This window comes from Sorex araneus, chromosome X (assembly GCF_027595985.1).
Source record: "Sorex araneus isolate mSorAra2 chromosome X, mSorAra2.pri, whole genome shotgun sequence".
Classification (NCBI taxonomy): Eukaryota; Metazoa; Chordata; class Mammalia; order Eulipotyphla; family Soricidae; genus Sorex; species Sorex araneus.
Genome location: NC_073313.1, coordinates 154,907,549 through 154,933,590, shown reverse-complemented (window position 1 = coordinate 154,933,590; position 26,042 = coordinate 154,907,549). Strand labels below are relative to the sequence as shown.

Genomic DNA, 26,042 nt, shown 5'->3' with positions numbered 1-26,042 from the left:
ATGAGACTGTGGGGTCTTCTCCTTTGTCTGGTGACAGCCCCCCCGGGTGAGTGTCCCAGATGTAAACGGGTCTAGAGGAGGGTGTGACTGCAGGGACTGACAGTGACTGATTCTCCTTGTACCCAGGTGTCCTGTCCCAGGTGCAGCTGCAGGAGTCGGGCCCAGGACTGGTGGCCCCCTCCCAGACCCTGTCCCTCATCTGCTCTGTCTCTGGATTCTCCATCACAACCAGTGGTTCCTGCTGGCACTGGATCCGCCAGCCCCCAGGGAAGGGCCTGCTCTGGTTGGGACTCATTTGTTATAATGGACACACCAACTACAGCCCGTCCCTCAAGGGCCGCATCTCCATCACCAGAGACACGAACAAGAACCAGTTCTCCCTACAGCTGAGCTCAGTGACCCCCGAGGACACAGCTGTGTATTACTGTGTGAGAGACACTGTGAGGGGAAGCCAGGGCAAGCCCAGATGCAAACCTGCTGAGACAGGCTGGGCTGCAGGGGTCTCCAGGGCCACCAGATGGTGCTCAGGACTGAAAGGGTCACAAGGACCAGGAGGGGCAAGGTACACCATGAGAATCAGAACACCACAATAACTAATCCATGTTGTAGATGGAGTGACCTTGGGTCCCTGTCCTGCCATCTCTCAGTCTTTGGGAAGGTCCATTCACAGACCCCGGGTAAGCATCATTGTACAAACTTTGATCAAGCTTCTCACATTTCCTACAACCTGTTGCCACCCAACCTTAATGAGTCAGGTCCGGGTCCAGAGTCTGTACCAGGACCCTTCCCTATTACTCCCTCAAAGCGGCTTCATTTTCAGTGACACCCTCACATCACAGTCCCCGACTCTCTTCCCTGAACACCCCCCTCCATCATTAGACCCTCCCAGTAATTGGTTCTTCCAGCTGCCTCTGTCCCTCACAGACCCACAAACTCAGCTCATCCATCCGTCCACCACACAAACTCAGCCCGGCAGTTCTAGAGCTGTTTCTGTCTCTCTGCTTTTATCTCCATACTTGCCCCTTTCTGTTCTTTCCATCACATCTCCTGCACTGCGCCATCCTTGGTCTTCATTATGGTTCAGGAATCTCCGCTTTCACCTGAGTTCCTTCAGCTCAGGTCTCAGTGAGGCCCAGTCAGGTAACGTTCCTGTGTGTAAAGTGAGATCCCTCCACGGCTCTGCAGGAGAGTGTGATGTCAGGGAAACTATCCAGATACAAATGCCTCAGGGTCCTTCCCCTCTGGGACTCCTCCTGGTGGGGCTGTCCCATGACCTATCCCTTCTCTTGGGTCCATCAGGGTCAGCCTGGGTTCACATATGATGTTCCATTTCCTGATATAGAGGATGGTTTTTAGTTTGTCTATTTGTATTGTGGGGCTCCGTTTAATTGGCTCGTAAGTATTGACTGTAATTTTCAAGCTCAGGACCCTGACGTATTTGCACTTTCCAAATCCCTGAATCCAACACTGGGTCACATTCCCTTAGTCCTGATACTCTGATCTTGAAATTGCAAAGCTTTTCTCAGCGCTCACCAGTGCTCCTGCCCATTCCAAGTCCATCCCGGTCTGAGGAAAGGGAACTCAACGAACTCGACAGAGTCTTCTCAGGCAGATTGTGGGGCCCTACTCGAGTTACTGCCATGGGACATTTGCCCTCAACACACCGTACTTTATAGATTCATAGCAAAACTGGCTGCTTTTTCCTGAGAAATGTGATAGCGTGGGAGGACCTGGACAGGCCTCTGCACTGCCCGAGCGCGTCCATCCCTTCCCTGTCTGGGATGATGGACTGTGGCCTGGGGCAGAAGTGGTGCTGAGGAGAAGGCTCTGCAGCCCCTCCAGGAACCAGCCCCTTCCCTGCCCCTCTGGGAGACACAGGAAGTGCCTCCCACCAGGGCCACACTCTGAGGGGTTCAGGAGCTCCATCAAGGGCTTCAAACCTGTGCCCTGAGCGGTGGAACAGGCCCTTCCCTCACGTCCCAGATGTTGGATGTTGCTCACTCTGATGGATGGTGCTCGCTCCCTGAGTCAGGCCACTTCCCTTTTGCTACAACTGTCACGTTTCCTGATGTGTCTCTAATGGCTCAGGGGTATGTAACAACATTACTTCTGAGCTGGCCTGTAATTCTTTATGTGTCCGGTATTTAGTTGGTTGTACCTAAAACAGTCCATACTTAGCCCTGCATGTAAACTCATAGAGAACAGTCTTTAAACACCACATCTTGCTCTGAAATGTGCAGTTGGAAGTAATCTCCCTCACCCAGGGCGTGGCCTGATGTGAACTTTGTTACTGCTCAACCCTTCCAGGTTTAGAAGGCAAAAAGGAGCCAGAGCTGATGTGAAGAGTCACACTCCACGCCCCTCCTGCACCCTGGGCTCCAACATGCTCCAGGTCCACAAAACGTTCAGGATAAACACACTTGTTCTTATTTCAGGGGAGATATTCACGATATCTCATTGGTTCCTATTTTGATTGTTTTGGTTGTTTGTGCCACATCAGGTATCCCCAGTCCATACTCCTGCCTCTGTGCTCAGGGATCCCTCATTCTGGGGCCTTGGGTAACCATAAGCCATGCTGAGGATAGAGCCTGATCAGCTGCATGCAGGAGAGCACCTTATGTCTGGGCTGTTGCTTCCTCCTTCTTTTGCTTGGACCAATCCTGGGGAATGGGAATACAGAAAGGGATGCTACGGATGACAATGACAACAGAGACAAGAAAGGAAAGGCGTGGGGGACAGGGGCCTGCCACCCTCATGCACAGAGAGCTTGAATGCCAACACATTCATAATCATCATTTATAATAGGGAATCATCAGAAGAATAACTCATTTAGGTCACTTGCTAACGCTGTCTGTCTGGGCTAAGCTTTTACACATCTTAGGACCTTAGTACACGGGGACAAACATCTTTAACACAGGAGATGTTTCCTCTGAGAGAAAGAGAAGAGACAGGCAAACACAGGAGTCTGCCTCAGTGGTTTTCCACATCTCAGGGTCCTGAAATCTGGCCTTTCTCATTTTTCTATCTAAACATATGATATCTGAGAATAAAGGGACTCTCATTCACTGTTGGTGGGAATGCCGACTGGTCCAGGCTTTTTGGAAAACAATATGGACCTTCCTCCCAAAACTAGAAATTGAGCTTCCTTATACACCAGCAATACCACTCCTGGAAATATATATGAGAGATGCAATAAAATACAGTGAAATGACATTTGCACCTGTATGTTTATTGTAACACAGTTTACAATAGCCAGAATCTGGAAAAAACCTGAGTGTCTGAGAATAAATGACTGGTTCAAGAAACTCTAGTACATCTATACAACTGAAATACTATGCAACTGTTAGAAGAGATGAAGTCATAACATTCACATACAAGTGGACGGAGAAGGAGAGAATCATGCTAAGCGAAATTAGTCAGAAATATAGAGACAGACACAGAACGACTGCACTCTTTTGTGGAATATAAAGTATCATAACATGAGGCTAACACCAATTACAGTAGAAAGAAGGGTCAGGAGGATCATGTCATAGTTTAAAAGTTGGCCCCATATGCTGGGGGAAAGGGCAGTTGGGTTGGAGAAGGAACTTCTAAGTAAATGATGGTTGAAGGGATCACCCGGGATGGGAGATGTGAGCTGAAAATAGACCAAGGACCAAACAAGATGACCTCTTAGTATCTGTATTGCAAATTATAACGCCCCAAATTAGAGAGAAAGAAAGAATTGTATCTGTCATAGAGGCAGGGAAGGGGTGGTGTGGGGGTGGTGGGTGGGAGACTGGGAACAATGGTGGTGGAAAATGTGCACTGGTGGAGGAATGGGTGCTCGAGCATTGTGTGACTGAAACATAGTCATGCAAGTTTGTAACTGTATCTCACGGTGAGCCAATAAAACTTTTTTAAAAATAAACATTTAATGCCCATCACAGTTAAACTGTGAGTGAATCAGTGGATTACCTTTGTTTAGATGCTGGGACCAACTTGTACAAGATAGGAGCACATTATAAAAATATTTTCAGCTTTATTTTGTCAGTTTATATATCAAAATAAAAGTAACACTATGCACAAAAAAGTGAATGATATCCAAAAATGCAACAATGTCGCATAATTTATTGTATGTAATAACTGAATGCTGTGACATCTCAGTTCCTAATCTTTTCAAGTCAAAGCATCTCCATATCACCACACCTGCTCTGAGTCCTACAAGCTGTCTCCAAGCTCAACCAAAACTTTATATACAGAAAGAAGACATGCAAATGAGCCGCTCCCTGTGATGATGTAAAGAGCCCAACCTCGGCTCTGGGAGAGGAACTCAGGGATTCTGTCAGACGGAACCAACATGGCCTGTGGGCTGAGCTGGCTTCTCTTGGTGGCTGTGTTAGGAGGTAACTCATGGGCGACAGAGACACAGAGCATGGGAGAGATGGAGAGGCAGATCCTCTGTGTGAGGAGAGTTTCCTGACCAGGATGTCTTTGTGTTTGCAGGGGTCCAGTGTGAGGTGCAGCTGGTGGAGTCTGGGGGAGACTTGGTGCAGCCCGGGGGGTCCCTGAAAATCTCCTGTGCAGCCTCTGGATTCACCTTCAGTGACTACTGGATGAACCGGGTCCGCCAGGCTCCAGGGAAGGGCCTAGAGTGGGTCTCATGCATAAGTAGTGATAGTAGTATTACCAGGTATGCCGACTCTGTGAAGGGCCGATTCACCATCTCCAGAGAGAACAGCAAGAACACGCTCTCTCTGAAAATGAACAGCCTGAGGGAGGAGGACAGGGCCCTGTACTACTGTGCGGGAGACACAGTGAGGGGAAGGCCCTGTGGGTCCAGACACAAACCACCTGCAGGAGGAAGCAGGGTGAGCTTCAGGGCCGCAGGCCCCCAGGAGACTATGAGGACTCGCCCCCGAGGAAATGTTGCTCATGACCAGATGAATCGTGTTTCTGTGGAAAGCAGGACTGGCCTGACACTCAGCTCTCAGATGACAGCAACCCTCCTTGTGGGTTGTGGCTGAGTCCTCCATCCCCACTGCGGGCAGTAATGACTTTATCACACTCTCTCTTTTCTGATGAAAAGTTTCCAGTGACAGGACCATGTTACTTCCCTGGGGCCTGAGGCACATTATTCTCCTGTAGAATTAAAATGACCCTGTTGGAGTTACCTAAAACTGAGCAACTCAGTAACTGAGGGCACAGCCGTGTATTATTGTGCAAGAGACACAGGGCAAGTCCCTGTGATCCCAGACACAAACCTGCTGAGGGAGACAGGGGAGCTGCAGGGGTGCGAGTGACCACCAGGGGGCGCTGTGATGCAGGGATTCCAGTGCTCTGCTCCAGGGGCAGGGGAGAGAAGCTGTGAAGCGGGCGCTTTCTTTACTCTAGTTGAAATTTATGAACAAACTTCAATATGTTACCTATATACATTTTAATAATTACTTTTTCTCCTATTAGAAATTTGCTTATGTCTCTTCCTTTCTGAATCTACTAGGGACTGTTATGTGCTGCTAGGTAAGGTGTGGTCGATTTTTTTCTTCATAAAGATCATCCCTTTATACAAAAAGGAGAAATTTATCTCGTTTTTAAATTACTAATATAATAAATAAAATTAAAAATTAATTTTAATTTTAGTCAATATTAAAATCTTATTGTCAATAAGAAGTGACAATCCCTTCTTATTGTCACTGAGGGAACACGATGACAATCGTATGAGTGTTGATGCTTGTGGATCACAAAATCCATGCGCTTCTCCCAGCACCAAATCCCCACAGACCCCCACACTCTGCTGTGGCCCCTATGTTGGGCCTCTCCTTCCCAGTCATCTGAGCCCCCACCAGACTCCTCTCGGGGACCTCATAGTCTGGTTAAGATGCAGGGGCCATTATCATTGGATCCTGTCCATCCTGACACTGTTCTCTGCGTACAATGGATGAATGACATCCTGTGAATCGGCCTTCTCCCTCTGTCAAACTTCACAAATATTCTCTAGTTCCATTCATGGTGCAGAAAACATTGATCTTACGTCTTTTCTTATAACTGCACAGTGTCCCACTGTGTATAAACACCACAATTCCTTATCCACAAAATTGTCATGAAGTATTAGGATTGTTTCCATGCCCTGGCAACTATTCTAAGTGCTGCAATGAACATATGCTTACAACTGTCTTCTCAAATGACTGTTTTCACGCTAGGTTGAAGTCACCAAAAATAGAATCAATTGTAACTTGGAGATTCAATTTTCACATTTTAGAGAAATATCACAGTGTTTTCCATAGATAAGTTCCCACAAACATAGAAAACATTTTTCCTTTGACAATGTTCCAACACTGCTTGTTTCCAGTATTTTTCATATAAGCCATTCTCACTGGGGAGAGATGGTTCCATTGTCCTTTATATTAACATTTCCCTCATAGTAAGTGTTGATAAACACCTTTTCATATGCCTACAGCCCATTGGAATGTTGCAGTAGGAAAGAATCTGTTTATTTCCCACACCATATAATGATGAGTGATTTGTTCTGATGCTGAGTTTTGTGAGTTCTATGATTATCTTAGAGCTAAGGTTTGATGTGTTGTATCTAAGCTCAGCTTAGATCTGAGCTTCAGTGGGTACACATTTTCTCCCATTAATTAGGGCATCATAATTTTATTGTTGTTTACATTACCATTAAAATCTTTTAACTGATTTAGTCCCGTTTATTTATTTTAGTTTATCTTATCTCTGACAATGGAGTGAAATGATCCCTCTAAGATCAGTGTCATGGAGAGACTGGCCAAGATTTTTCTCTGTGTATTTTAAGGATTCTGATGTCAACGCTGGACCATAAGTCCACTTTTAATTATATTCTGTATCTGGTGTGATATATGGATTTGATTCTATCTTCTATTGTTGTTTTTGTATGTGGTGTTGCTTTCCCAACACATTTGTTGAAGAGATTTTCCTTGCTTCACTCCATAGGCTGGAATCCTTTTCCAAAGCTTCACCATAAAAAATCTAAGGATTTATTCTGGGCTTCCATTTCTATGCAGTTGGACAGAGCGTTTATATTCCTGAAACTCATGGTTTAATTTCTATAGCTTCATGGTATTATTTAAATTCTATCCCCAAGGGACATCCCTGGTCTCAGTGAGGCCCCGTCAACACCAGAATCCACAGTTATTCCTGCCACCGACCTCTGGCTCTCCCAGTCCCACTGAGAAAACAGCACAGGCTTTGTGGCTGCCAGAAGTTACTAGAGCCACAGACCTAGCTGAATAGAGTGAGAAACTTCACCAAATCCATGCTCAGACCACAGGGCACTCACACTGTTTGCACAAAAAGAACAATGAAAAAAATGATTCTCTTGTTTCAGTGAATATGAATCCAGGTCAAAACATCAGAACATCCAATGCTCTGTGCATGTGCGGAGAGCAACAATCCTCTCGGTGTTGTCTGACCTGAAGAAAACACTGACAGGGAGACTCAGGAATCTCAGTGAGAGAAGGAAGGGAACAATGATCACTGTCCTTCAAACAGAACCGAAGGAGAGAAAGAATGGCCTCCATGGCTGAATGACGAAACAGACAGAACTGAATGCTGCAATTGTGTGTTATGTGTGCATCTTGGCTACTGCACTTGGTGCTGCCGTGAACACGACTATGATCATCTCCACTAGTGAATGCATTTGGTTTTCCAGGAGACACAGTAAGTGCCCGAGGCTCATCTTAGTCTGAAGGGGAAGTGCTGAGCCCTGGTGACTCTCTGAGAAGGCAGTGGGAGTGAGGCCAGAGTAGTTTGTTTCACCCGGTGCTTGTGGAAGGAGGAACTACATCCTAGGACCTTGCTGTGTGCACAGAGGCTGAGTGAGACCTGAGTGAGACCCTGTGCTGTGAAGACACTTGAAGTGTGTCCCAACTCTGAACCTGCAATGACCACCCACATTGGTCACAATTCCACCTGAGGACTCACCGACTCTCTTGGCTGATTGTGCATCCCACATTGAAGGTGAATTTGTGTTTGTAATTGTGGTCAGCCCGTGACAAACGTTTTGTATGAACAACAAGTGGTTACTCTTAGCTGAGTTTAACTACATAGTTCTTTGTCATCTTGTTTCAATTTCCCTCCCATTAACTAATTATTTTGGGATCAAAGTGGAGCCAAAATTTTCGCCCATTTCATACTTTGTCAGTCTCTCTGTTTTAAATGGCCTAATCAATGTAAATGAAATGTTGACCAGAATCAAAATACAAGCAAAAAAACTGCAGGAAAATATCTGCCTGTCCTTCATCTGATGCAGGATTAATAAATCATATACAATATAAAACACTTGTATAATTTAACAACAAAAAATATATACCCCATCTGAAATGGGGGTTTGGAAAAGATACATCCTTAAAGGCAACTGTGAGACAAAGAAATGTTGGAACAAATTATCCCTGTCACTTACAGAGAAATGCAAATTTAAACAATAATGATATATCACCTCCTACCAGGGAAAAAGTCACATCTCACAAAGAACCAAAATATTCTGTGTTAGCCTAGATGTGAGGGACATTCAATCCTCATTCTCTGCTGGTGGGAATATCAAACAGATTGACCTCTTTCAAAAAAGACTTGGCTACTAGACAATATACTAAGAATTGAGGGTTCCACATGACACAGAAATTCCACTCTTGGCATTGACCCCAATGGACACAAAATACTAATTTGGAAATATATGTGTATGCCCATGTTTAATGCATCACAATATTGTATTCACAATAGCCAAATCTGAAACAACTTGAGTATCTGAGAACAGATAACTGGAATGGAGTATACACGATGGGATACCATGTAGCCACTAGAAAAAATTATATCATGAAATTCACATACAAATGAAGGGATATGGAGAATATCAGGGTGAGTGAAAAGAGTCAGAAGGAGAGGGACAGATAGAATAATTTTACTGTCCTGTGGGATTTAAACTTTTTTTATGAGATTAATATTCAATGCCAGGAAACGTGGGTGCGAGAAGGACAGGTCAATAATTTTAAGCTTGCTACAATTGTGTGGGGGGTGAAGGACAGAGAAGGAACAGTATGACAGGAATAGTTAGATATGATCACTCAGGACAAGAACTGAGTTTTGATAGTAGTAAAAAGGATATACATGATAACCTTTCGGTGTCTTATTGCAATATAAAGAGGAGAGAGAGAGAGAGAGAGAGAGAGAGAGGACCCATAGAGGACCCTAGGGTTCAATAAAGGAGAAGATGGCTCAAGTGATGATGACCAGATTCTGTGTTTGGACTGTCCTTCCTCTCACAATCCTGTGACAGGATTGCATCTCTCTCTCTCTCTCTCTCTCTCTCTTTCTCTCTATCTCTCTCTATCTCTATCTCTATCTTTATCTCTCTCTGCTTGCATTTCTCTAAGTAAATTTATTTAGATAATACTATTTTATCTATTTTCCATTTGCTCTCAATGGAACAAACATCTCCAAATGCAGCAGCTATGTGTACCTGGGTAGAGAACTCAACATGAAGAACCACTTGGCACCACAACTGAGCAGGGGGAAGAGAGAAGTGTGGAATGCCTTCAAGAGCGTTGTAGAAGTGGTTAAGAGGACAAAAAACCTCTGGCTCTGGGCACATCTTTTCGTCTCCACCATTCTTCCTGCATTAACATATGCCTCAGAGAACTGGGCCCTAGAAAAACAGGATGAGAACGTTATTTGGGTATCCCAAAGAGGAATTGAAAGAGCTTTGCTTGGAGTATCATGTTTCACTCAAGTGAGAGAAGGAAACCAGAGTTCCGACCTCCATCAACGATCAAGAATCAGGGACGCTGTCTTGTTTGCCAAGGCATCAAAAACCAGATGGGCTGCACATGTAATTCAATTCAGAGATGACCTATGGACTAGAGCTGTTACAGACTGGATTCCATGGGACATCAAAAGACTGCGTGGCCGCCCACCTACGAGATGGTCAGACTTCTTCATCAAATCCCTGAATGAACGGTTTGAGGCTCTTTGTATTCCTGGAGCAAGCAGATATCACTGGGCTATATTAGCACGTGACAGGGACGAATGGAGACATTACAAGTGACCGATCAAGCAAATCGAAGATCAACCAGATGACAAGTGATACAAGTGATACTATTTTCCTTCTTTCTCCATATCCCTTTTTCTATTATTCACAGAGAGACTGAAAGTGAATCTCTGAGTTTCAGTTGCTCAGGTTTTCACTTGTGCTGGTTGGAAAGATGTTTCCAGATTTCTAACATGTCTGACCAGAAATCAGAACTCAAGTATTTTTCCCATTTGGAGAAGCCCATGTATTCTCAGGAACACGGCTCACTCTTTCTCTGCACTTGCATTTTTCTGAGTAAATTTCTTTAAATATTTGCAATCTTTGCATCACTGAAAAAAGTAGAGTTCAAGTAATACGTGCCATAAAGCTTTATTTATTTTATTCTACTCATTTTGTGTTTACTTATATTTGTTAAAATGATGCTGATATGTAATAAATATGTTGGCAGCAGTGTTTGACTCATGCAAGGTTTTTGAAATCTCCAATTTTTTAGCAAATTTAATATGATATATTTTAAGTCTGTAGTTACATAGTTAAATCCTCTATTAGATTGAGAGTTTATCATTTTTGAGAGAAATATTGATTGTATTCCTTTTACATAATTTCATCAAAGAACACGCAGTGTCACCTTGTAATTGTTATATATGTGTGTGTACATATATATATATATATATATATATAACTATTTTATTTTCCAATGTTTTCCTAGGATGCATGGACCTGAGCGATTCCTGAGCACAGAGCTAGGAGTAAGTCCTCAGAACTGCCAGGTGTGGCTCAAAACAAGAACAAAAGGCCCATAAAAGAATATGACTCGTGAACAAGGCTTCTGAAGGGAAGTCCCAGGATTCAATCCTGTATTTGAGACACCAAGAGGTTAAAGCCCCTGAGAGCCCAGAGGCTCTCCCTGCAGGGTGGGAACGGGCTGCAGGGGGCGCCAAGTCCCAGGATCAGAGACTTGCAGGCCTGAAGTGGGTTCAGAGGTGAGAGGGATTTTTCTTCAGAAACTATGACTGAAATCGAATCATGAACAGTTTTGTAAGGTTGCATCTCACAGTGATTCAATAATAATAATAATAATAATAATAATAAATTTTAGAAAAACCTAAAGTTTGCACTCTTGCAAAAACAGAATTAAATTAAGTACAGGACACAGAAAGTTAAATTGTGCACACTTATCTTTTGGGGAGGAACATTTATTAATTGATAAGTAGTTAAACCTGTATTCAGGTGGTGCTTTTGGACTTAATATCTCCGATGAAAATCACTGGAGCATTAGGGTGGTTTTGTAGTCTCCCTGTAGTATCCCTTGGGGAGTTCCAGGATCTCAGAAATAACCTCAGAGCCCAGGTATGTCCAGATGTGTCCAGGCCATACAGATGTGGGGGCCCTCAGGGGAAGGTCCTGAAAGGGCTTGGCCCTCTGCAGGGGAAGCTCTGTGTGCACAGAGTCTTGGGACAGGGCAGGTGCCATCTCCTCAAACAAGGATGAGATCATGGACTTCTTCACTCCCCTTAAGGATGGACCCAGTGGCTTCTACCAGCCCCGTCTCAGGTTGGACCAGGTCTTCAGCTATGAATTCTACCTCCTCATGAATATGCAAATTACACGAGGGACACTGAGTTAAATACAGATGTGTCTGTGTCCTGACAACCCCACACAGCAGCCACACCCACACCTTCAGAAGCCCCTGAGTGACGGTCCCCACCATGGACTGGGCCTGGAGAATTCTCTTCCTGGTGGCAGTGGCTGCAGGTAAGCGTCCCAATTCCTTGGGCTGAGGGAACGGGGCCAGTCAAGTGGAGTCCACCCACTCCTGTCTGCTGTCCACAGGTGTGAACTCCCAGGTACAGCTGGTGCAGTCAGGGGCTGAGGTGGGAAAACCTGGGACATCAGTGAAGATGTCCTGCAAGGCGTCCGGATACACCTTCACCAGCTACTATATGCACTGTGTGCTGCAGGTCCCGGAACAAGGGCTCGAGTGGATGGGAAGGGTAAGCCCTTACAATGATAATACAAACTACGCACAGAAGTTCCAGGGCAGACTCACACTCACTGCAGACAAGTCCAAGGACACAGCCTACATGGAACTGAGCAGACTGAGCACTGAGGACACGGCCGTGTATTACTGTGCGAGAGGCACAGTGTGACAACAACATCCTGAGTGTGTCAGAAAACTGAGGGAGAGGCAGCTGTGCCGGGTGAGGAGATGACCGGGACGCTGATCTTCCTGACTTCCTCCTCAGAGAGTCAGGGTCTGAGACACAAAATGGGGCTCACAGGGCCAGGCTTCATTTGAGGGAAAGACTCAGGATCTCTCTTTGTCTGTCATAAACAGGCAAGACGAAGGCCACCTCTCTCTAGAACACCTGGTGTCACTCATATTTTCTTCTAGCATTTTGTGTGGAGCACCACAGATGGTACAGGAAGAATCACGTAGAAGTTTGGGTTGGTGTCATTGCAGTTTCCTGAACTGAAGGTCTACCCATGGCAGACTCACAATGTTTCACATTTTGTTTGAAATTCTGTGTCTCTGCAAGAAATCCTTTTCTCTGAGCTGAAATCCTGGTGTGGTCCAGACCCCTTTCTGGAGTTTTTTGGAGCCCTGCCCCTCTGTGCATGTTTGTATCTCCATAGTCCTGAACTGAAATCCTGCCATTGTTCAAGGGACAGTGGATGAGAGGACCCTCTATGAAAGGGACCACAGTCACATTTCTCCTATCATGTTGTGTCCAGTCCCGTGGAAATTGGTCTACGTGGGTGGCCTGGAGAGGGTGCGAGAGTGAAAAGTAGATAGACAGAAGAAGAATGAGACAGACAGAAGAAGAATGGGAGCAATCTCTTATTTGGATTCTCTTAAGATAGCTTTTTATAGTTGATTATATGAGGAAGAGGGCAGAATGGGGGAATAGCAAAGAATGCAAAATTTAATGAAACTGGATGTGAGCCCTGATGGCAATTCCTCTGGGCATTGTTCTGCAACCTTCAAAAGGTACTTTGATATTTTCCCCAAGAAATGGTTGTTCCTTAGTTACAGGTCAGGCTGTACCGACATATTGGTTTCCTGGATTTGATTCCTGGCGGTTCCCAGGCATTGGTTTTTGGCAATGTGGTAGTAAGAAAATGGTCAGTGTCAGGGTCTGTGCAGTCTTGATGTTGGGGCATCTCAGCCCAGCTCAGGGGAGGGTCGTTACCCAAGCACAGACACACGGTCTGGGGTGTGCCCTGGAGGGCTGGCAGTAGCATGGACCAGCAGACAGGATCTAGAGGGAGACCTCTGGTGCTGCTCCCTCCACCTCAGGGTCATGCATCCAAGTTGAGTTTACCTGGGGTCTGATCTCAACAATTGACCAATCACTTGATCACTTGATATCACTTGATCATCTATTTGCTTGAGCGAGTGCCATTAACATCTCCGTTCATCCCTGTCCAGTGCCAGTGTAGCCCAATGTCTTCTGCTCACTCCAGGAACACGAAGAGTACAAAATCATTTTTTCAGGGTCTTGACAAAGATGTCTGACCATCTTGTAGTTGGGCAGCCACATGTTCCTTTGACGTCCCATAGAATCCAGTCAGTAATGGCTCTAATTCAGCGGTCATCTCCAAATTGCATTACGTTTCTGGCCCATCTGATTTTTGACTCCTTGGCAAATGAGACAGCATCTCTGATTCTTAATCATCGACTGAGGTCAGAACTTTAGATTCCTTCTCTCACTTGAGTGACACGTGATACTCCAAGCATAGCTATTTCAATTCCTCTTTGGGAGACCCGAACAGCGTTCTCATCCTGTTTTCATAGGGCCCAGGTCTCTGAGGAGTATGTTAGTGCAGGAAGAATGGTGGAGTCAAAGAGATGTGCCTGGTGCTGGAAGTTCTTCATCCTCTTAGCTATTTCTTCTTCGTTCTTTAAGGCATTCCACACCACTCTGTTCCTCCTACATAACTCAGGTGCCAGGTCGTTCTTAATGTTGAGTTCTTCACCTAGGCACACATAACTGCTGCATTTGGAGATGATCATTCCGTTGAGAACAAATGGAACATCAGGAAGTAGACCATTTTTCATAAACATTGTCTGGGAGACTCAGCTGCAGTCCAACCTTTCCATGCTCGCGGTCAAAGTCAGCCAGTGTTCTTGCCGCTTGGATGATTTATGGTGTTATTAGATCAATTTCATCAGTGTTGTGGAGGTGGTGTCGTTGGCGATCATCTATCTTCACTCCCATTCCCTTTCATTCAAATTGTCACATGATGTTCTCAAGGGTGGCACTGAAGAGTTTTGGTGAAATGGTATTACCCTGCCAAAACCCTCTGTTTTTTTTTTTCAAACCCTCTCTTAAAGTTGATGATCACTTCCTTGTAGAATGGTGAGATTCTGGTAGTGAATCCATAATACAGCTCATGGAGAATCCTGATGTACTGGATTTGAGTGCCCTATTTGTCTAGGGCTTCGATGACCGCTTCAGTCTCAACAAAATCGAAGGCCTTCTTTAAATCAATGAACATTAGACTGAGTGGCATCTTGAACTGTTGAGAAAACTCAATGAGCTTTGTCACTGTGTGGATTTGGTAGATCATGCTGATTCCTTTTAGGAACCTTGCTTGCTTGCATGGTTGTCCTTCGTCTAGTGTTCTGTCAATCCTATGCAGGATGACATGATTGAACAGCTGACCAATATTCCTGGGAAATATATGGTATTGAGTGAGACATTAATCCTGTGCATGACTTGCAATCTGGGAAAAAATGTTTAAAATATATCACTTTCTCTCAATTGATATTGAGGACCTGTATCCATTCACAAATGCACATACTAGAGAAGCCTCAGATAGTATAACTATGTGATGGTGATCAGTCATGCAGAACACAGTATTACTGAGAATATACATGATCCAGTAGTTGAACTTTACTTTTACTTCTTATGCAGAATCCAATAATCATACTTTCACTTTGAAATATGTTACCAAATTTATCAAATGGTCAATTTACAAAAAGGGAACAAAACCTTTCCCAAAAATGACAGGGAAATTTCTCATATCTGATGTGAGAGTATTTTCTTTCCCTCCCCTAGGAGATCATTGAACATACATGAATAAGGATGACCCTTCAGTCTCTGAAGGCACAATGAGCACAATATGGGTGAAAGTTCCAACCAAGATTAATGCAGAACTCAGAAGCAGGGGCCCGACCTGAAGGCCAGCCTGGATTGTCAATGTGGTAGAGCAGAAAGGCACTGACTGATTCCTGGGACAGGGCAGTCCAGAAATCAGAACTTGAGGATTGTTCTCAATGCACCTGTCCTGCCTCTGCACAGAGAAGGCGCCAAGATAGGACTTCTTGGGGACTGAACTGCTACCTACAGTCTGGAGAGGTCAGACTGTTCTCAGTCTCCCCACTGTCCTACTTGTATAGTGACAACTCCAAGTGACACCTAGGAATGCCACCTTCTCATATCAATATCACTTCTCATATCACTCTCCTAGTGTTACACATGTCCAACTGAATAGAAAGTCCGGGGCATTGCCCTGAGGCATCTTACTCATAAATTTCACATACATGAAGAACCCTACAGAGAGTCCTAATCCTGTCTATTCTCTGTGGGCCTTACTGTGCTTCCTGAGTTGAAAATCACTCAACTTTCTGCAATACAGAAAAAACTAGAGGATATCATGCTGAGTGAATCAGTCCACATGAAAGGGAATTATACAGATATCTGTCTCATCATATGGGGCTTAAAGGATACACAGCAAGGTAGCAACAAGAGCAGCACAATAGGAGAACTGATCCACACAGTTGAATGTTTTGGGGGGTATGGGCTTTAACCCTGACTTCAACCTCTGAACCCTCACAGCATTCTATTCCCTGAACTCCAAGTCTTGAACCTGTTTCAATCTCCAAGGCCCTGCACCATGTGCCAGGTGCACAAAATGACTGTCCCAGCTGCACACAGAGAGGGCACTGGGGCAGGAATTGCTCCCTGGTGAGTAGAAGTGTGGGAAGTTCCTAGCCTGACACAGGTCTAAAGATCCTCCTCTGTCCTGAACAGACAGGAAACTCAGTTCCCCTCACTCTGTCCCTGAGGAGACTTTCAGTTTCCTGTTCTGGGGAGGCCCAAGGCACACAAGCTCCTGTGTTCAGCATCTCTGCAGAAGACCCTCAGGTGACATTGGAAATGATGGGAAGAAAGGAAATGTTTTGACTGACGCTGGGGACATGTATTGTGCCCTTCCTTGATTCTCAGGAAAATTCTCTCCTTTCAAAGGTTTTGAGTCAAAAAATACCAGATAGTTCGATCCATGCCCTGTCTTCCCTGATGAGTTTTCAGCATGAAGTGAGGAGCATCACCGTGGGACTGGGGAAACGTCCCCTTTGCAGAGGCCATTGATCAAATGCTTGGACCCCTGTCTCCCTGCATGTGGTTATTCATAACCACAGGGACTCTGCGAACAAGGAGATGGTTCGTCTGTCTTTGGCAGTAGATGCTCAAAGATTTATGAGTGAAGCATGGCCGGGACATAGCCACCCACATGAGTCATAGACCCTTCGTCATGTGACAGAGTTTATTAGGAGAACAATGGTCTATAGAGGCTGATGGAGAATGCCTGAGTGCACTAAGGAGCAGGTGGCAGAGAGAAGGAGAGTATTGTTTTGACTTTAAGAAGCTGCTGGAGCACTGGCCTTGACACTCAAATGCAGAGGTGAGGTTGAAGTTTTGCTGACGTCAAAGTTGTCTGTTTCCCAAGTCTTAAGCCATTGGGTATATTATATCATTGGTTTGTCCTTTCTCCCTTGTTACAAAGAGTTTGGGTTTATCTGGTAATATTCTGTAGACATTTTTAGACAACATTGGTATGTCCTGTTCCCCTCACCACAAGGAACTTAGGTTTATCGGGTCAAACCCATCAAAGTGCTCCCGAGTCACTGTCATTCCTTTGTCTATCTGTAACCACTTCTCTCTGCTCTCTTCCCCAACCAGTTAATCAGTTTTTCCCCCTAATCAGACTCTGTTAATTTGTAAGGTCAGCTCTTTCAAGGATACTGAACTTGTATTGTAAGTTAATATTGCTTTTCTCCTCTCCTTGTGTCTTTTTAATAGCTTACTTAAAAGCAATGTCCTTGTTGTATGGGCAAAGAAAGACAGTTGTTAATATGCTTTTATAACTTGGGATTCAATTGGCTTTGAATATTATTCATTCCTGGGCATCTGCTTTCTCGACTTAAGCCTCAGTTGCCTTTAGTTCCTAGCACCCCAAAGGCAGAGTCCCGACGAGGGACGGGACAGACCCAGGGCAAGCAGTGAGTTATGTGCTACCCTGGCATCGAAAAGGGCCTGGCCAAAGTGCCTAATGCTTAACTATAAGTTAAGAGCTTGATCATGGACAAATGCTGTCATGATCCAAAAGCAATGACGAGACTAGGACCCTGCTAGGGAGAAGAAAAACTAATCAGGCCTGAGCATTGTAGTCTGAGATTGACATGATCCCAGGAGAACATTTCTATAAGTTTAATGCATCTCTTGCTGTGTCCATACACAATGATTAATATTATGAATGCTTATATATGTTAGTTGGACAAGGAGAGGAGAAACACACCCATGGGACTCTGCTCTTGGGCGGGTCATCCTGCTGAAAGAGACTCTGTCCTAGAAGAAGCATCCACTGAGGGAAAGAATTTTACCCCTATTGATTGTGACCACACCTATGTGTAAGCCCCGACCTCTCATTCTTGGTGATTTAACTTGGCTGTAAGAGTGGGCTCAGGGGCAAATGACGGAGGCAGATCTGGAGAAGCCAGATCCAGATCCAGATCCAGAGGAGGAGAATGAAGTAGCATGGGGGAAGAAGAAGCAGAGAGAGAGACAGGAGTGTATAGAGAGGAGATTGGAATAAACTGCAACTGAGACCAACCAGCCTAGCCCTCATTCCTTTGCCTGCTTTATCATTGCCATCAACCTCCCTGGGATGGGGGAAGCGGCTGGAGACTACTGAAAGCAGGTGGCGGGAGAGATAGAGTGCCACTTCCCGTGTGCCCCATGCTGCCCTCTTTTTTGCGTGTGTTTACAAAATTGGGCACCAGCAAATCAAGGCCAATTAATCTATGTTATTCTTAGAAATGTCACAAGTTGGGGCCTGGGGAACTCTCTACAAGTCCAATGTCCTCTAGTGGCCAAGGGGCTGTGCCAGGGAGAACTGCAACACCTCCAGGTATCCAGTGGGACACTGCCCCCTTAATAATGAGCCCAAAGTTGGGGTGGTTCTCTGAGTATTATAGGACTAACTAAAAGGATTCTAAAGCAAGTAAGATTAGAAAACTCTCAGGGCTGTGCTCCAGGCAAGAAGAGAGTAGGAAATTACCATCATGGCAGTTATGCTTTAAATGTGATTGCTGGTTGAGTGATCACCCCAGGACCAGAGCTGTGTGAATATCCGAGTCCTGCTCTTAAGCTATGGAACTCTCCTAAGTGTTGTGTTTTAGGCTTCATTGGTGAATTGCCCCTTTCCTCCTCCTTGAGAAGCTTGCTAGCATCCCTGATTCGGTTAAAATTTATCTTTAACCTTTCCTTTAATTGACCTATCTTTGTCTCAGTTCCCCAAGTTACTCTTGATTACTTATGAGGCAAAGCTTTCTGTTAATTCTGAACACTGTATTTGTACTGCTTTGTATTTGATGTGCTGTGTATTTGTACCTGTTTTTCTATTTCCCCTATATCATTTTATATTTTACTATAGAGCAATGTTCTTTGGTTAAACACAGAAAGACCATTAATGATATGCTCCTAATATTTGGGAGTTGATTGAATTCGAAATATATCTACTTCTAGGCATAATTATGCGGTGATATTTACTTGACTCAAACTTTAGTTGCTGTGTTTCCTAACACCCCAAAAGGGAGGTCCCACCTTGGGACTGGGATGGGCCCGGGTGAGTGGCAAAGCTACCTTGGTATCAAAACAGGACACTCTAGAAATCAAAAATGCATGGCCTTGATGCAAACTAATAAAACTTAAGAGACAGGCCCCCCATGGGGAAGGACAAGATGAACTGGCCTGAAGACTTATTCTCGTACTTATAGTAAAAGGCTTGCTTGTTCTCAGGGCCTAGAGAACTAAGTATTAGGATCTTTGTCTCTTACTGTGCTTATCCAAACATCTGCAAGTATTGATAACATATGCAGCTAGAGGGAGAGATAAAAGCAATGTAGATGTCCCTGGGAGACAGAGTGTCTTCTTGAGTTAATCTCCCAAGATAATTTCCTCTGTCCAATGTTTATCTATGTAAATGATCTGTCACACCTATGTCCTTACCTCAACCCTACTTCAGACAGATGTTCTGTAAGTATGCTAACAACTCTGCATTGAATGTACTATTTTCAACATCTGGCTGTGCACTCCCCTCTCCCCCTTGTGTGGGGAGGCCTGGGGAGGTGGGGAGGTGGCTCTGGGCCAGGCCACCTAAGGCACAGGCACCATGCACAAGAGTTAGAAATCAAAATGGATTAAAGAACTCAACATCAGACCAGAATCCACTAGGTACATTGAAGACAAGGTCGGCAAAACTCTCCACTATATTGAAGCTAAATGTATCTTCAAAGATGAAATGCCACTGACCAACCAAGTGGAAACAGAGATAACCAAATGGGACTATATTAAACTAAGAAGCTTCTGCACCACAAAAGATATAGAGACCAGAATACAAAAACAATCTAAAAAATGGGAAAGGATATTCAACCAATACCCATCTGATAAAGGGGTTGATATCAAGGGTATATAAGGCACTGATTGAACTCTACAAGAAGAAAAGATCCAACCCCATCAGAAAATGGGGCGATGAAATGAGCAGACACTTACTCAAGGAAGATATCCGAATGGCCAAAAGGCACATGAAAAATTGCTCTTCATCACTAACCATCAGGGAATTACAGATCAAAACAACTATGAGATATCACCTCACACCACAGAGATTGACACACATCCAAAAAACAAAAGCAACCGCTGTTGGCATGGATGTGGAGAAAAAGGGACTCTCCTTCACTGCTGGTGGGAATGCCGACTTGTCCAGTCCTTTTGGAAAACAATATGGATGCTGCTCAGAAAAATTAGAAATTGAGCTCCTATTTGACCCAGCAATACCACTTCTGGAAATATATCCCAAAGAGGCAAAACAATACAGTCGAAATGACACCTGTGCTTATATGTTCATTTTAGCACTGTTTACAATAGCCGAATCTGGAAAAAACCCAAGCGCCTGAGAACAGATGACTGGTTAAAGAAACTTTGATACATATACACAATGGAATACTATGCAGCGGTTAGAGAAGATAAAGTTATTAAATTTGAATACAAGTGGATCAACATGAACAGTATCATGCTAAGTGAAATGAGTCAGAAAGAGAGAGACAGGCATAGAATGACTGCACTCATCTCTGGAATATAAATTAACAGAATGGGAGACTAACATGAAAGAATAGTTGAGATAAATACCAGGAGGTTTGCTCCGTGGCTTGGAAGCCGGCCTCACATGCTGGGGGAAAGGCAGCCCAGATAGAGAAGGTAACACCAAGCAAGGGGTGCTTGGAGGATCCACTTGGGATGGAAGATGAGTGCTGAAAGTAGACAACAGACCGAACACGATGGCCACACAATACCTTTATTGCAAACCACAACACAGAAAAGGAGAGAGAGAGCAAAAGGGAATGCCCTGCCACAGAGGCGGGGTGGGGTGAGGGATGGGGTGGGGATGGTGGGAGGGATACTGGGATCATTGGTGGTGGAGAGACATAGTGAGGGGGAAGGCCGGGTGAGACCAGACACAAACCTGCGGAGACAGACTGGCCTGCCGGGATCTCCAGGGCCACCAGAGGGCGCTCAGGACTGAAAGGGGCACGGGGACTAGGAGGAGGTAAAGTCCACCAGGAGAATCAGAATACCATAATAACTAATCCGTGCTGTATTCAGAGTGACCTCGGGTCCCTGCCCTGCCATCACTCAGTCTTTGCGCAGGTCCATTTGCACCCCCCCTGCAAGGATCATTGTGCCAACTTTGTTCAAGCTTCTCACACTTCCTACAACCTGTTACCACCCAGCCTTAATGAGTCAGGCTGGATCCAGCGTCTGTACCAGGACCCTTCCCCATCGCTCCCTCAGAGCGGCTCCATGTTCAGTGACACCCTCACATCTCAGCCCCCGACTCTCTTCCCCCAACACTCACCCCCCATCAGACCCTCTCAGAGCTGGTTCATGCAGCTGCCTCTGTCCTTCACTGACCCACACGCTCCAGCTCATCTGTCCGTCCACCACACAAACTCAGCCCATCACTTCTTGAGCTGTTTCTGTGTCTCTGTTTTTTCTCCATACATGCCCCTTTCTGTTCTTTCCATCACATCCCCCGCACTGCACCATCCTTGGTCTTCATTATGGTTCAGGAATCTCTGCTTTCACCCGAGTTCCTTCAGCTCAGGTTTCAGTGAGGCCCAGTCAGGTAACGTTCCTGTGTGTAAAGTGAGATCCCTCCATGGCTCGGCAGGAGAGTGTGATGTCAGGGAAACTATCCAGATACAAGTGCCTCAGGGTCCTTCCCCTCTGGGACTCCTCCTGTGGGGCTGTCCCACAGCCTTTCCCTTCCCTTGGGTCCAGCAGGGGGTGGCCTGGGTTCTCACATGATGCTGTATTTCCTGTCATAGAGGATGGTTTTTAGTTTGTCTATTAATATTGTGGGGCTCTGTTTAATTGGCCTGTAAGAATTGGCTGCAACTTTCAAGCTCAAGATCCTGAACGATTTGCACTTTCCAAGATCCCTGAATCCGACACAGGGTCTCATTCTCTTGGTCATGATACTATGATCTTGAAATTACAAAGCTTTGCTCAGCGCACAGCAGTTCTCCTGTCCACCCTAAATCCATCCCTGTCTGAGGGAAGGGAACTCTAAGAACTCGACAGAGTCTTCTCTTCTCAGGCAGATTGTGGGACCATACTTGAGTTATTGCCATGGGACATTTGCCCTCAACAAACCGCACATTATAGACTCATAGAAAAATTAGTTGCTTTTTCCTGAGAAATGTCGTAGCCTGGGTGGACCTGGATAGGCCTCTGCACTGCCGAGGGCGTTCATCCCTTCCCTGTTGGGGATGATGGACTGTGGGCTAGGGCAGAAGTGGTGCTGAGGGAAAGTCTCTGTAGCCCCTCCAGGAACCAGCCCCTTCCCTGCTCCTCTGGGAGACACAGGAAGTGCCTCCCATCAGGGCCACACTCTGAGGGGCTCAAGGGCTCCTATAGGAGCTTCAAACTTATTCCCTGAGTGATAGAACAGGCCCTTCCCTTGCATCCCAGATGAGACTCTGCTGGATGGTGCTCACTCCCCGAGTCAGGCTACTTTCCATTAGCTATAATTGCCGCTTTGCCCGGTGTGTGTCTCTGATGGCTCAGGGGTCTGTAACAACATTACATCTGAGCTGGCCTGTCATTCTTGCTGGGAGGATGGATTCCCTGAGGAAAAGTCACCTGAAACCTTCAGAGACTCAGGCTCAGGCTCCCTGAGTTGCTGGCTCAGTCCCTCCACACGACCCCGTCACTGTCCTCTAGGTTGTGTGACACCCTGAAACAGCTGCAGGAGGACAGGGAGGACGGAGAGTGTGGACTCAGCTTCAGCCTTTCCTGACAACAAAGTCAGGAACTTGGAAACTCACCCAGGCCCTGACTTGCCATGTTTCAGTGTTGAGGGAAGCCCAGGACTCCAACTTCCTGATGGGTTGAAGGTTCATCGAAACTTTTCAGTTTCTAGCTTTCTTCTCGTTCTGATTTCTGTAAAATTCTAGAGCAACTTTTACTCGGTTCTACCCTTCTACAATGCTAGCGTGACCTTATTTGTTAAAGTTCTGGGCTGAAGTTAATCCAAGACTCCCCCCTCCGGGCATGAATAAACAAACAGAAAAATTCCTCCATAGAGGGAAGCCCACTGAGGGTCAGTCTCCTCTGAACCAAACACACAGGATGCACTCTGGGAGCCTGTGTGCGGGGTGAGGTGTGGAAGGAGAAATAACATGGGCCAAGAGGAAATCCTGAGGTGAAGTGACAAGTGACAAGTGACAAGTGACATTTCTGACTTACTTATAGTCACCCTACTACTGCAGTTATATAATACACTTGTTAGCAGCTGTGTTGGACTCATACCTAGTTTTTTAAAAACTCTATTAATTTCACTGTCACTGTCATCCCGTTGATTGTCAATTTGCTTGAGTGGGCCCAGTGAGGTCTCCATTCATTCTAGCCCTGAGATTTTAGCAGCCTCTCTTCACTCATCCTTCCCAACGGTGGCACATTAGAGACTCTTCGGGGTCAGGGGAATGAGTCCCATCATTGTTACTGTATTTGGAATATGAATATGCTATGGAGAGCCTGCCAGGCTCTCACGTGCAGGCAGTAAACTCTTGGTAGCTTGCCAGGTTCTCTGAGAGGGAGAACTAGGCTATAAGATGTCAAGGGGCCTCAAATGTTTGGTTTCATAGTCTCTGAATGTTGGCTGTTGATGGGATTACATGGCAGGTGCCAGGGGCAGTTTCTAGGTGTGACTGCTTAGCTACTAGAAAATGGGGGATCTGGGTGGAAGAGGCCTAGTCCTAATCAGTTGTTCCTTGTGAGCAAACATTTCAGAGAGGAAGGGCTGGCTCTGCATTAAATACTTCCCCTTATCTACCCTTCTCTGTCTGTCTGGCTTCAGAGTAACACCCAGAGTGTCTCGTGTCAGGCCAGAGTAGTGCACCAGGGAGAGTGAGTGTGACCAAGACCCCCTCTATGACCATTACGGGGCTAGCATGTAGCTCAGGCATTCAGACCCTTGCCTTGCACACAGCTGAACTAGGTTTGATCAATCCAGGGCCCACCTGAAGTGGCCCTTGAGCACAGAGATAGGAGTGAGCCCTGAGCACTGCCAGGTTTGGCCCCAAACCAAAAACAAACAGACAAAAAGAATCGGCTGTGCTTCTGTGCTGGTTGACTGCAATTGGGGACCGGACCCGTTCTCAGAAACGCAGGTGGGCATCGTGGAGTCAGGCTTCTCTCAGCTGGCCCACGGACTCACCCTGCTAACGCTTCCCACAGCCCGCTGCCCCTTGCCCCGCTGCTCCTGGCTGAGTGGAGAACTGGGGAAAATTTATTAAATGAATGAATAAATAAATAAATTATTCAGGATCTGCCATCAGGGCAGGCTTGGATGGGGGTGGGAAAATTTGAAATAACGGTGGTGGGAAGTTGAGGGATGTGAGATTGGTGTTAGAATATTTTATGGGCACTGTGGGGTGTGGCACTAAAAATAAAAACAAAAATCTAAAGTCTTATTTTTCTTTGTTGATTTATTGAATGATTACATCACACCCAGAGATGCACAGGGTTTACTTTCGGCTTTGCACTCAGGAATTACTCCTGGCGGTGCTCAGGGGACCATATGGGTTGCTGGGAATTGAACCCGGGTAGGCCCCATGCAAGGCAAATGCCCTACTCACATAGCACAGCCCCTACAGTCTTTTTTTTCTTTTAGGTAAATAGTTTTGTTTAAGGAAATATGAAAGAGAAAAATTAAATTCTTTCCAGCTGGAATATGGGCAACTCCAGTGAGGAATCCTCCAATTCATTTCATTTTGCTTTCGTTTGGCCACACTTGTTGGTACGCGGGGTCTATTCCTAGCCCTATGGTCAGGAGTGAACCTTAGTTATATTCCTGAGGCCATTTGTGGTGCCAGGGATTCAAACTGTGGTTTGCGTGATGCAAGGCAAGTGCCTTAGCTCCTGTACTGTGTCTGTCCAGGTCTATTTCAGTGCTAGGACAGCTTAATAAATCTACATTGGTTTGAGAAGAAGGGGGTCCAGAATAGAGCTCAGAGGCACCTTTCAATCAAAAGCAAACTGGACTTAGGAAAAAAGATGCCCCAGCCTCCATTTCTTTTAAGTAAGTATCTCTGGAAGCATTACATGCAAATTTCAGAGATCCTGTTTGCTACACTGATGGCCTCTTTGACATTGTTGTTGTTGCTGCGTAGTCTTACTCTCCAGCTCACTCACAACCCACCTTCACTCTTCTTTCAGAATTACTTTCTGCAACAAAGTTGTTGTCTCAAAATTTTATGAGATAGGCATTCTAGGTTGTTGAATTGACTTTTAATAAGTCAATCCACACCATTTTCTCTTCTACTACTGCCCTCAATTACTATTCATGGACAGTTTACATGGCTAGATAGACGCACAAATGCTTAAATCAGTAGTTTGTAATTTTTTACCGGATAGAAATTATTTTATTTATCCTTTGTTTCCTGTATATAGAACTTTACTAACACACAGTAGGTAAGTTCAATTAATGTTTGCACAGTGAGTGAATTAATCATGGTTTGCAACAATGGGTTTTAATTCCACTAATAATAATAAGCACTGATATATTTTTATTGTGAACAGTTTTGTTTAAAAAACTAAAAATTAATTTTTAAATAAATGACTTTGTTAATTTAACAAATATAATATACTTTTATGTTACAATCTTAAAGACTTAAATCCTCTTTGAATTTGACGGTTTTTACTATTTTTTGAGAGAATTAATTTTTTATTGTATTACTTTTACATAATCTTAGCAAAGAAAACTCAGTGTCACCTTTTAATTATTATATATGTATAAATATGTATAAATAAATATATATATATATAACTACTTGATTTGCCAATATTTTCCTAGGATGCATCTACCTGAACAATTCCTGAACACAGAGTCAGGAAAAAGCCCTCAGAAATGTTGGGTGTGGCTAAAAACCAAATCAAAAGTCCCATAAGAGAATATGACTCGTAAACAAGGCTTCTGAAGTGAAGTCCCAGGATTCAATCCTGTATTAGAGTCGCCAAGAGGTTAAAACCCCTGAGAGCCCAGAGGCTCTCCCTGCAGGGTGGAGATCTGGCTGCAGGGGGCGCCAAGTCCCAAGAGCATCTAGATGTCAGAAGGGGCGCAGAGATGGGAGAAAAAGGTACAGAGAGGCAGAAAT

The 26,042-nt window shown here is 45.0% G+C and overlaps 3 gene segments (V, D, J or C); all 3 read left to right on the top strand.

Annotated features, from left to right (window-relative positions):
* Positions 1 to 1,356, top strand: LOC129399832 (Ig heavy chain V region 1B43-like). The segment is given in 3 exon segments: positions 1 to 46; positions 127 to 434; positions 1,276 to 1,356. Coding segments are annotated over 3 exon segments (435 nt in total).
* A 2,983-nt stretch (positions 1,357 to 4,339) lies between these two features.
* LOC101557939 (immunoglobulin heavy variable 3-74-like) lies at positions 4,340 to 7,245 on the top strand. The segment is given in 3 exon segments: positions 4,340 to 4,385; positions 4,486 to 4,807; positions 7,065 to 7,245. Coding segments are annotated over 3 exon segments (549 nt in total).
* A 4,500-nt stretch (positions 7,246 to 11,745) lies between these two features.
* LOC101541755 (immunoglobulin heavy variable 1-2-like) lies at positions 11,746 to 12,186 on the top strand. The segment is given in 2 exon segments: positions 11,746 to 11,791; positions 11,870 to 12,186. Coding segments are annotated over 2 exon segments (363 nt in total).
* Positions 12,187 to 26,042: the final 13,856 nt, after the last annotated feature.